Source organism: Dreissena polymorpha, chromosome 7, assembly GCF_020536995.1.
Source record: "Dreissena polymorpha isolate Duluth1 chromosome 7, UMN_Dpol_1.0, whole genome shotgun sequence".
NCBI classification, from domain to species: Eukaryota; Metazoa; Mollusca; class Bivalvia; order Myida; family Dreissenidae; genus Dreissena; species Dreissena polymorpha.
This window is the reverse complement of record NC_068361.1, coordinates 5,612,376-5,624,639: the sequence shown is the minus strand read 5'-3', so window position 1 is coordinate 5,624,639 and position 12,264 is coordinate 5,612,376. Positions and strand designations below refer to the sequence as shown.

Here is a 12,264-nt window from a genome sequence, read left to right as displayed (position 1 = left end):
AAATAGAAAAATGCTCACAATAAATGTGAGGACATTGTACCAATGACTTTTTTTACAGCGATAATTCAAAATAGACAATTACTTAATATAAATTGTATGTCTTTCCGAAAGAGGTATTCGTTTTGTCGGGGAAAATGAATCGATAGGGAATGTTTTGCTTCAAACGAAAATTTGGAATAGCAAATTGGCAAAAAATAAGTTTTTTTACTGTTACATAAAATTGAAGTAACAATAACTTTATTAAGAATATTGTATATAATTATTCACATAGAACAAACAAAAACCAGGACCTATATTTATAAGATTCGTAAGAAAATAGTTATAAGCATTGAAGAAGATAAAACGTCTAAAAAACATTATTTAAAACAGCGAAATTGAGCCAGTTAAACTAAATGGAAATCTGAGTGTATTAGTTTTTATCGGAAATATAAATCTTCATATGCTTTCAATATAAATTAGGATACTTACATACAATGTAAAGGTTCTTACAAACAACGATTCCTATTTGTGTAAAATAGTGCACATAATCTTAGAAACAAAATATCACATATTTTATTTTAAAATAGTTATAGATTATCTGTGAACATTTTATTAAAATGAAAGTTGAAAGTAGTACACATTTGGCTCTCCACGTTGTAAAAAGAACTATACCAAATTCACCAATCTGGCTTACATGACAGGATATGATACTGGACGAGTCAAACACAAATATGAACAATTTAAATATAGTTTTCTTAGATATTAAACGAATCTTTTTTATATTCCAACAGAACATAATTATATTGGTACGATATTGTTAGCACTAGCATTGATAGAAGTCTACAACAAATAGTATTTAGTCCTAACTTGCTATTCTCTATGAGGCGTATTTTATTTAATAGAATACGAACACATAACCTATTTGTTTATAAATCAATGCCAATATAATTGTATTGATATGTTTACCATTATTGACGAAGAAGCCAGAAACACGATCATGAAATGATTCACAATAGGAAGATACCGCGTTAAAGCTCATGTTAAGCATTACCTTTTGTGAAAAGCATGTGAAGCGTCGACGAAGTACCCCTTAAATGAAAATAAAACATTTTCAAATTCAAAAGTATTAATTACTACTAATCACTGATCTACAAAAAAGTATAAAAAGCACAAAGGTTGTATACATGTTAATACAGGAAATGACGATGATTTGTGCTAATCATATTACAATATATAAATAAAGATTGCATATAAATTAACTTGTTATCAAATGGATCCACGATGATCTAAATCACAATTATATGTTATGTATATATTATTTGTGTAAATCTTGTTTACTTGATACACGTTTTCGTTTTTCTACGCAGTACAGCATGAGATGAAGTGAGGTCAACACCACCACAACGGCATTCAAACACATAGCAGCTGATCCAGTAGAATACTCTGGGCAGTTTCTGCAAACTGGTTCGGCTAAATTTAAAAAAAGTTAACGATTGTTCATTTACAGACCATTGTGTTGATTTTGTTATGTTATATTTTACTTCAATACTGTGTATCAACTGTGAGAAACAGTTGACGTATTTTATATCCATAGAGAAAAACAAGTCGATATAACACCGTTGTTATAAAATCCTGACGTCATATTATAAATTAGAGTCAATAAAGAAGGTTGTGTTATCTTTTATAAAAAGAAAAAACAAAACAAAGTGAAGCAACACAACACATATAAATGCCTCCCGTTTTTCACATATTTGTAAAAAAAACAACAATTTATTAATATTACATAGACTGGCCTGTACAAAACAAGTGTAAGCAGTGAATAGTATTGTAGCGGTTCTCAAATGTACTGCGTTTTGATTAATATGGTAGCATACTAAATTACCTGTAACAGGCTTGGTTTTGACTTTAACCGGCGGTTTTAACTCGGTTCGTTTGTAACTGCCTAGATTGTATGTTTCATAACACGTATACGTTCCGTACGTGTCTTCGCCTATGTTAAGCACATTTAACAATCCGCCATCGTCCGTGAAGGATGTCGCGTAGTTAACTGCATGGTAGTTGTCAACCAAGTAGCAGGTTTTCAGGGTCGTTTCACACTCGGCGATTGTAACAGTTGCGTTGGTTTTATCCTTGGTAAATTTGAATATGATGTCAGAGTTGGAGGAACATTGGATTGTTGTGTTTGCTTGGTCAGTCTTCAAACTCAAGACAACGTGGCAAAACGTACCTCTCAGCGCTGTAAAAATTTAAATACCGGTGAATGTTATCATAAATGTACACCCTCAAAAAAGTGTTTACCGTAAAATAGATTATATTTATAGAATAACAGTAAAAACATTATCGGGCTAACTAATACAAACAAACAATCTACGCGAGGAAAATATTAGTTAAACATAAGTGTTTCTTTTGATTAAATAAGAATTGAAATTAACGTATTGAAAAAAATATATAATAACATAAACGCCTAAACAAAAACGATAACCCATATACAATAATTTAAAAAGACGAATTAATTTATAATCTTACACTACACAACGAAATAAAAATCAGAAACACTCACAAGACCACAAGACACACAAGACAAGTAAACGAGCATAATGGATAACTTCGATATTAGCAATAAACTAAAAAAAAGTTATAGAGGATATTTGTTTATGTTAGTGTAAAATCTGTTGTTTCACGTGTGATCATAGAAAATATATTTTCACGAGTGGCGCAGCCATGTGTGAAAATATTACTTTTCTATGATTACGAGTGAAATAACAAACGATCTACCATTGACATTAACAAATTTTCTGTTTCTTTTATGCCCCTTTTTCAAGAAAATAATTAACAGCTGTTTTCCTTTCGCTAAAGACTTACCCTTTCTCGGAGTTTCTCCCGTGGCGTGCCTCAATACATTTCAAACACAAAATGACGTCATTAGTGTTACGAAATGACGTCATTATATCACCGAAATTATCCAGTAAAACTATTTTACAATGTAAATAAACGGTGAAAAAGCATAAAATAAAAAGAAAATGTGTTGGATTTTGTGGAATGTCGTTTTAATTCACTCGTGATCATAGAAAATATACATAAAATTATTAAAGATAATCTAAAAATAGAAAAAGGAGTTCCGAAAATTTGTTCTTTTCACCGGTGAAAAGACTAATTTGCATATTTTCACTGCTGTTATTTCACTGCAGAAATGTCATATTTTATCATTAGGTATAAAAGAAATACTATTACCTAATATAAATAATATCACCAGCGTTGTCAGCATCTTTGACTGAAAAATGGAAACAAATATTTACCGACTTTGCTATTTTTGCTATCTCCAAGTTCACTTTTGTTTTCCTGTTTTATAATTCACTGTATACCAAATCTCAATATTCTTAACAAATAATTGGTTTTCATATTTCATAACTTAACATGAACGACATAAGTGTATGTATATCCCTTACTCACAAATATGTTGAAACTGATTTCTCATAACACATGTTACTTAGTCACTTGTCAGTTATAAAGATAGTCGATAAATCATTGTGATGCTAAACATATTAATACAAAAATAGGTATGATATTACATGTGTATAATACTCGCGGAACCATGTGTACATATTTATATCATTAACATATACTCAAAAATTGTAGTTGTACGATGCATTTGATCAACCTTATTATCCGTGCATTATGCATATCAAAATATCGGGAAGAAATGAATTACTAGAGTTTCATTTACTGTTTCTGGAGTTGCAGGTTTCCTACTAATAAGGCTTATTGGAGATGTGACTTTTTTCAGCCACATGTTTACCCCCTTCCTCATTCTACCTCGCTAGGTTTGTGGATACAGTATGTTTGATAATGATCTGTTAAAGGGACTGTCAATCACGACGACGAAGAAAAGAAAAGTTCTAAAATACCGTATTTTCTAACAATTATTAGTTTATATTGATTAAAATATCACGACTGCTATATTACATTACTTGAAAAAAAGTTCATATTTTCAGTTTATTCGGTAATAAAAAATTCGCGATGTGAAATCGAAAGTACATCGCGAAAACAGGTGACATAACGATATACACTCTATAAATAACGCAAGTGGATTCATCATTTTATAAATAAACAAGGGACAAAAATGTCACAAAACCAGGTTTTCAATTTGAAACAAAATCTGATAAAGGGAGACAATATAAAATGTGCATTGTTACCCCCTTTGTGTAAGATTCAATCTTTTTTTACTCGTGGCGACCTTGATTTCAATTTGAAAACAAGAGATGTGTTTGTCAGAAACACAATGCCCCTACTGCGCCGCTTCGATTTATTTTTTTTTTTTTACTATATCCCTTTGGATTATATCATTTGACAGGCACAGATCATTTTCACAAGGGAGGTATTTTTTATATTACTTCGCTCTGTACCTGTCAAATTATAAAAAGAAATTATCTCCCTTTAAAGCTTGCTACTTCCCTTGGATTGTTTTTTTTTACCTTTGACCTTGAAGGATGACCTTGACCTTTCACCACTCAAAATGTGCAGCTCCATGAGATACACATGCATGCCAAATATCAAGTTGCTATCTTCAATATTGCAAAAGTTATGGCCAATGTTAAAGTTTTCGGACGGACGGACGGACTGACGGACGGACAGTCAAAATGCTATATGCCACCCTACCGGGGGCATAATAAAAGTATGTTACCCCTTTGTTTCGAAATCAATCTATTTTAGTCGTGGCGACCTTGACCTTGGAGATATTGACGTAATTCTTTCGCGCGACACACCGCCCAATGATGATGAACAAATGTGCCAAATGATTTTAAAATCTCACAATGAATCACATAGTTATGGCCCGGACAAACTCATTTATGGCCATTTTTGACATTGGAACTGAAAGTGTGACCTTGACCTTGGTAATATCGACGTCATTCTTACGCGCGCCGCCAGCCCACCCGCCCGCCCGCCATCCGACATTCGCCAATCTAATAACCAGTTTTTCCTTCGGAAAACCTGGTTAAATATATACAATTCACTACGCATGCCCAATTTGCATTCCTGGGTTAACCACGTGACGATGATGATCAATCTACTTGCGTCATTTATAGTTAAGGCCAAAAAGAAAAATAGTTGTGTTTCAGGTCACCTCCTGAAAAACAGTAGGGTCGGTAGGTAGGAAAAACTTATTATTATTTAAAATTCTTTTTATTTTTCATGTTTTCCATAAATCAGTGTAAAGTGTTGAACACTGTTCTAATATCTAAATATAGCAGTTTGGATCAGTTATATCAAATATTTGTTGTTAGATATTTCACACAATGTTAACTCTTTACCATCAGAAGGTGAAAATTTTCATTTTGCTGCAGACTACTTTTAGTTCTTTAAAATTGTGAAAAACCTTTTATATGTAAATAGTTCTAAAAAGTAATATTGCTATAGGAGGTAATACTTTTGATAAGCAATTTCTTTTTTTGCCACAATGCTTTTTGAAAGTTGTCTGCTGAATCAAATATTAAGGCACATAACTGTGGAGATAGGTGGAAAGGAGTGAACTCATCTTTGTGACTTCAATCCAAAATGCAAATTTCTTGTGTTTTAATAGTCTTAAATGAACGAATAACGAAAAAACTAAAATAAGCTAATTCGGTTTATAAAATATGTATATATGACAGTTTTTTTATCAGATACAGGTTTCGACACTAAGGCACGTCCGACAGACATTGTCTAGTAAGATCGGTGGTCGGGCTAGTAAAACTGTGGGCTAGCTTGTCCGACTGGTCGTACATAACAAATCTATACTGATTCATATAACTATACCTAACCGAAAACCTTTTTCTCTTAATGTGTAAAATAACTCTCGTATCCGTTATTTACATCAGAACAAAACTAGCGTATATAAATAAACGCGGAGAATTCACATGATTCATCGCTATTTTTAGACGCGAAGGAGAGCTTCCCGCAGAAATTGCTTGTTTCCATTGGTCAAGTTGTCATGAATATTAATGATTTTCTGAAGTGTCTTAGAACTTTACATCATGTTTTTACGACGTCTATTGACAATCGGTATTATCAATGTAAACATTTTGGCGTAGCAGACGAGAGAATGTTATTTAAAGAATGGCTTTGTTCAAGATTGGATTTTCATCCGACAAATAAGTTAATAAAGAAGAATCCGACGGTAAAACTGACACAGATTATGCTGGAAAAAGGGCCTTGGAGCTGTGGTTGCATGGAGCACAGCGGTCAAGGAGGCCAGAATTTGATGACCTTGAATAAATGTCACCTGCTGTACAGACATCATTTATTTAACTGGTAATAAACAGTGAAATTATAACAAACAATTTATGTTGGTAAATAGTTTTATTTTATTTTTTACTCTTTGCATCAAAATGACTTTCTTGTGTTCACTAATTATTTACTGATAAATAATTTATTAAACAGTTACACGACACAATTGTGTTTATTAGTTATGTCATTTATGGTCTAGTAGACATCATATTCGGGCTAGTACATTTTAAAGGAGCTGGTCCGATGGTCTGGCTGTAAAAAAAAGTGAATGTCGAACCCTGAGATACCGTAGGATATTGTACCAAAGTTATTTAGTTTGTGCATTTGCACTCAAGTTATTGTCTCTAGATGGTTATTCAGTTGATTTTGACCCACGGCAAGCTACATTTTAAGACCCGGAAGTCCTGTTTGCAAAGGAAAACAGAATGAATTATGGTCAATTGGCAAAATTGTGCACGAGAGAGAGATAAATCGTTCTTTGTGCTATACATTTTATTTTAGGGACCCATTGTTCAGTCTCAAGTTTTAATACCTCTCGCGAAAACTAATGACACGAAAAACGACTGTCGCCGATTTACACTTGAAAATACTATACAGGTCATTGACTACATTTAAATTGATCCTCACTGTTCGTCAGAAATAAAATGATTGAATAAAATGATTGTTTTTGTTTATCTCTAAATTACGTGTTGCTACAAATTAGTTGACAGGAGCAGGCCAATCCCGAAGGAAGGCTCATTGTTAGCTCGACTGTCCAACAGACAAAAAAACTCACCTTTTCTTCAGCAGCAAACCCACGAACTTCTAGTTTCGATCGCTTCGACTGTGCTGGGTGGTATCTGTGCCATACATTCATGGAGTTTGAATAAGAATTCAAAGACTTTGTTCCGGCATGATGAAAACATTTGTTCAAATTGACGGACAAAATGGACGACGCCATGTTTACAATCAAACGGAACGCCGGATATCGATTTTGCGGGAAATACAGGCTGGTCCCCCGATTGCACAATGTGTATAATATAAAGCGTTCGCGGCCACTCTGGATCAGCAGACGATTTATTTCACTCTTATTATTTTACTCTTACGGAGGAATCCGAGATAGCCGATGTATCACGATTGCGTTCGCGGCGACGGGATGTTATTTTGCAGGTCACAATACAATAATTCTGGTAATCGCGGAATTCGACCGGACGGAGATGGAAAAAAATCGACGAACTCGGAACTCGACGGGGAAAAATTAACAAAAAAAGGCAAATATTGGATAATAAGTTTTTGGGTCGGCCCCAAAAAGATAGGGTCGGTCGGGTGACCGGAAACACAACTATTTTTCTTTTTGGCCTAACTGGTATTTCGTGGCTGGTAGACATACCCAGTAAAATTTTATTTCCGAATATACTGAAAATATTACTTTTTCAAGTAATGTAAATATACCAGACGTGATATTTTAATCAATATAAACTAATAAATGTAAAAAATACGGTATTTTAGAATTGTTCCTTTCTTCGTCGTCGTGGTTGACAGTCCCTTTAAATGAATAAAAGATACTTATGCTGCACAAGGCTATTATTAGAACAAAATGGGAAACCCGTATTTACTTAACAGTAACGGCTGTAAGCACTGCATTCCTTTCGCAAACGATACGTAATTAGCTCTATATATGATTTAAACAAGTTTATAATGCGCACGCTGTTACTAAAACCTATAATTATAGTGCCAGCCACGAATGGTTCGCACTATCATAAAATATCCGCATCAATAACAGTTATATTTTTATCCAATCACGGTTACATCTAACTCATAATATTTGTATAGAATCACAGATCTATGTTTACATCTATTTTTATCTGCCTTTAAAACGGGAGCGGAAATTAGTCATCCTGGCGCGAAGGCGGCTTTTTCAAATATTTGAATAAACAATAAATATTAATACAGATCTTACTCAAACTAGATTGGCAAAGCAATAGTCACTTGAATGGTGTAATGCGATGCTTATCGGTCGACTCTTTTTGGTTTTACCTGTTCTAAAACGTTTAGGACAATATAAGAGTGATTGACTTAATCGCAATATAATATAATTCGTTAAACACATTAACCATGATGGAGTACACGCGTCTTGATTGTTAAATCACAACCTGCATTGAGGTTAAACCCTTGAATATGAATAAGGTTGTATAAAATACTAATAGTTTTACTAAATCGGATTCAGTTTGTTTAATACTGCGCTTGTTGTGTACTAAGTATCAAAACAAAACAAAAAGCAATCATACCTGTGTTGATTTGTGTAAGGGGAAGTGAAACCGAAAGTACAAATTAATTCAAGCGGGATAAAGCCTTCCTGTCCCGCACTAAATTACTGTTCCTGACTGGTTGAGGCTAAAATTAGACCGATATTTGTTACCAACATTAGCATAAATTTACACGATTTATTTAGTCATATATTTATACTCATTTTTACGTGCACGTGTTTCACGTAATAAATGTCACAATAACAGCAGGTTTGTGCAATATTCTGTAAACTACATGTATCCCAATACTACTACAGAAACTTAAGTATACATCACAATAGAACTTCAGATATTCATTCAATGAAACCAGGTCATTGAAGTACAGCTACAACAACAATCGACACTGAGTTTACCGGGACGGTTTCGGGAGCTGACTGGTTCCAAGGTGGTGTTGAGAAAACTATAAAGAGAGGATAATACTGATTTATTCTTAAATGAATTGATTATGGATTCCAACCGAAATAACAACCAGGGGTGTGATTGAGGCAGTCAGAGGGGAGGAAAATTCTGTTGACTGATTTTGACTACGCGAATGGCGCGCATAACGCAATGACAAACATAAAAACAGACATTAAAATAAACATCTTTTTGAACTTCATACCAATATTTCTTTATAAAAACCTGTTAAACTTCACATTTAACATACTGAGGATGCAAAGTAAACAGTAAAGTAAGTATTTATTGTGATCAATAGCAGCAGTTTTTCAATATATTGAATTACAGTCAATAGACTAAATATAAACAAACACACTTGAGTGTTCTTCTGGTGTTAATGATGTATTAACTGAATTAAATTAATATATTTAATTTGTTTACCTTTCAATATCTTGCATTTCACATCTTCACTCAGTTCAAAGCTATTTCAGTTAACTGAACAGCGTGACAAACATAATAAAGCAGAATATGCATATGAATCTGATTATACACAGACCCACAGACATATAAAAATCAAATCATGTTTGTCTATTCCCATGTTCGAACGATACTCTTCTTAATTGTTTTACTTCGCGAGTAGACTAAACTTCAATTTGCAAACACTGGTTTCCGTGACACAAATTCAGTGGGCACATTTCTTAACAAAATATGTGTTGCTTGTATCTAAAAACGTAGTCTTTTTTTTTAACAAACACATTTCATTATTCCTATCAGACTAGGTGATGTCAGTCGTTTATTCGATTGTTTTTTGTTATTACAAGAATCTTAATTTTCTCTTCACAACGGCGCCATTTGCAAACAAATCACAGAGCGCATTTTATGAACACGATTTTAATTGGAAGATTGGGAAACGACAGCCAATTATATGGCTCGTTTTAAAAATGCTTAGGCAGAATCTACCAGTGTAAAATGCGGAGAGATTTCGCGGGCCGCGGATATTTCGGGCCGCTTATGAAATACGTCCGCGGAATCGGTGGTAGCCCCTCTCCCCCACATTTTTTAAAACGAATTAACGCAAATCTCAGAAGTGACATCCGGGACAACCCGATCCGCGGAAATCCGCGGAAAAATCACACCCCTGACAACATACTACTTGGAGACTTAGCAACAGATACTGTTTTATTATAATCATCATTTCGCAATTTAAATATACAAAATCGCAAACACAAAAATAACATAGCCTTGCTGTGAATGATTTTATTAAGCTGAATAACAAACTATTAATTAGTTTGTTCTTAAGAAAAAAAACTATTTTCCTTCCCATCAACAATTTTAAGAACTGGAAGATATATTGTGATTTAGATTTATTGAAAATCTTAAAAAAAAAATATCAAGATATAAATTATTTTCACCATGAGCTAGTATTATCCGATATAGAAAATCAGTCATGCTTAATTCGACAACGCACACAAACAAGCAAATAATATGTATGGCTCGCTAGTGAAAATAAACAATTTTGAAGGATACATAATGATTGCTAATACCAGAATAACTTAGTATTGCTGTTAATGATTTTATGAAGCTGTATACAATAAATATTAATTATTGTGTACTTACAAAAAAAACTATTTATCTTCCCAGCAATTAGTTGAAGAACTGGAAGATAGATTGTTATTAAGTTTTAATAAACAATCTTAAAACATCAAGAGATAAAATATTTTCCACCGTCAACTACCCAGCAAACACAATAACGTTGTAAAAACGTTATAATAACGTTATACATAACGTTGGTAAAACGTTATTTTACAACGTCCATACGACGTGATTTGGTGAACTTCATATAACGTTGTTATAACGTTATAAAATAACGTTATAAAGTAACCAAAATGCAACCTTTATATGACCTAACTGTATCATTGACACACTACACACCACGCCATATTTTAATAATTTTATTACAAAATTATATAACAATCAAACAATGTTAACCTAACAAACGTAAACATTTTAGTTCAATAATGAATGAATGTAATGTTTTCAGTTGTTAACAATGGTTAAACAGTACATTAACAAACTAAAAAAGGATCGAATATTAACAGTCTACAAGAATCATTTAAAGCACATATAGTCAATTAGTTGGCTAAAACAATTAACTTCCAGTAACCATGTCTGTTCAGAGCATTTGTGAAAGGTTACCCAGTTAAAATCACAAAACTTTCTAAAATTCATCCATGGAAGTGTCCCAACTAAATATATAATGCATAGAAAAGAAGATATGCATATTTTATCTTTTTAAGTGTTATCACAGATATTTGTTTTTCAAAATAAGGTTTACGTTTTGTAAGAACATTGTTTTCCTAACCTCATAACTTCCTTTTTTATAAATCAAAACCTCCAAACTAAGGAAACAGGCAGTTCATACTTCATTTATGAAGACCCTGTCTATTATTACAATAATAGAGCAAATTGTCTACAACTGCAAAAAATTAAACATCAATATTATACGTAAAAAAGTTGTTAATTACCACTAACATATGTTTGTTTCCACTAACATATCGGCAAAATATAGGGTAGGTAGGTCGCCACAACTTTTGCCATCTAATTTTTTACCTTTACACGTTATTTTCCACTAAAAAAAACGTAATCACAATGACAAAAGTCATTCCAATTGTCAGTGCAACATCATTCCTATGTAATTCTGTGATGGCAAAATCATAATTTCATAAAATAATCCAGTGTAACAAATTCAATAAAAATGACTTCAAATGGCCAAAAAATGTTAAGGGTCTGCAAAAAAATAGGGTCAGTCGGGTCAGTGTAAACATACAAAGTTTTGTAGGCCTTACAGACAAAGCCAATAATTTTTTTATAACACAATGTTTGAGTTTTGGTCTCTTATTAATCACGCAATTTTTTTTAATCATGTCGCTTTTGCATTACTTCTACAAAGTTTAAGAACAGTTCTATAGCTTTCTTTTCATACACAGAAAATTTGTTCTCGACACACGTACACAAGTAAACATTTACATTTATGAAAGTATATAAAATTTGCAAATTTTCCAGGTTACAAAATGTGTCGCGTTCTGACTAAACTGGGCATAATGCATGTGCGTAAAGTGTCGTCCCAGATTAGCCTGTGCAGTCCGCACAGGCTAATCAGAGACGAGACTTTCCGCCTAAATTGGATTTTTTCTAAGAGACTTCATTTTAAAGAAAAATGTCATAAAAGCGGAAAGTGTCGTCCCTGATTAGCCTGTGCGGACTGCACATGCTAATCTGGGACGACACTTTACGCACATGCATTATGCCCAGTTTTCTCAGAACTTGACTCAAATTATATATAGTTCAACATACACAAAAT

At 33.1% G+C, this 12,264-nt stretch overlaps 1 protein-coding gene across 5 annotated transcripts in view; it reads right to left on the bottom strand.

Annotated features, from left to right (window-relative positions):
• Positions 1-9,028, bottom strand: part of LOC127839320 (uncharacterized) — a 19,675-nt gene extending 10,647 nt beyond the window's left edge. The window contains exons 1-6 of one of the 5 annotated variants that reach the window (XM_052367623.1): positions 7,929-8,062; positions 3,704-3,796; positions 3,211-3,250; positions 1,862-2,215; positions 1,318-1,449; positions 1,031-1,068 (exon numbers count right to left, since the gene is read on the bottom strand). In XM_052367623.1, coding sequence (XP_052223583.1) covers positions 1,031-1,068; positions 1,318-1,449; positions 1,862-2,215; positions 3,211-3,250; positions 3,704-3,787 — 648 coding nt within the window. In that variant the 5' untranslated portion in view covers positions 3,788-3,796; positions 7,929-8,062. Of the gene's footprint in view, positions 1-1,030; positions 1,069-1,317; positions 1,450-1,861; positions 2,216-3,210; positions 3,251-3,703; positions 3,956-7,018; positions 7,542-7,928; positions 8,063-8,510 lie in introns of those variants that run through there. The other 4 variants (XM_052367625.1, XM_052367624.1, XM_052367620.1 and 1 more) reach the window with 4 other exon arrangements.
• Between the last annotated feature and the right edge of the window lie 3,236 nt (positions 9,029-12,264).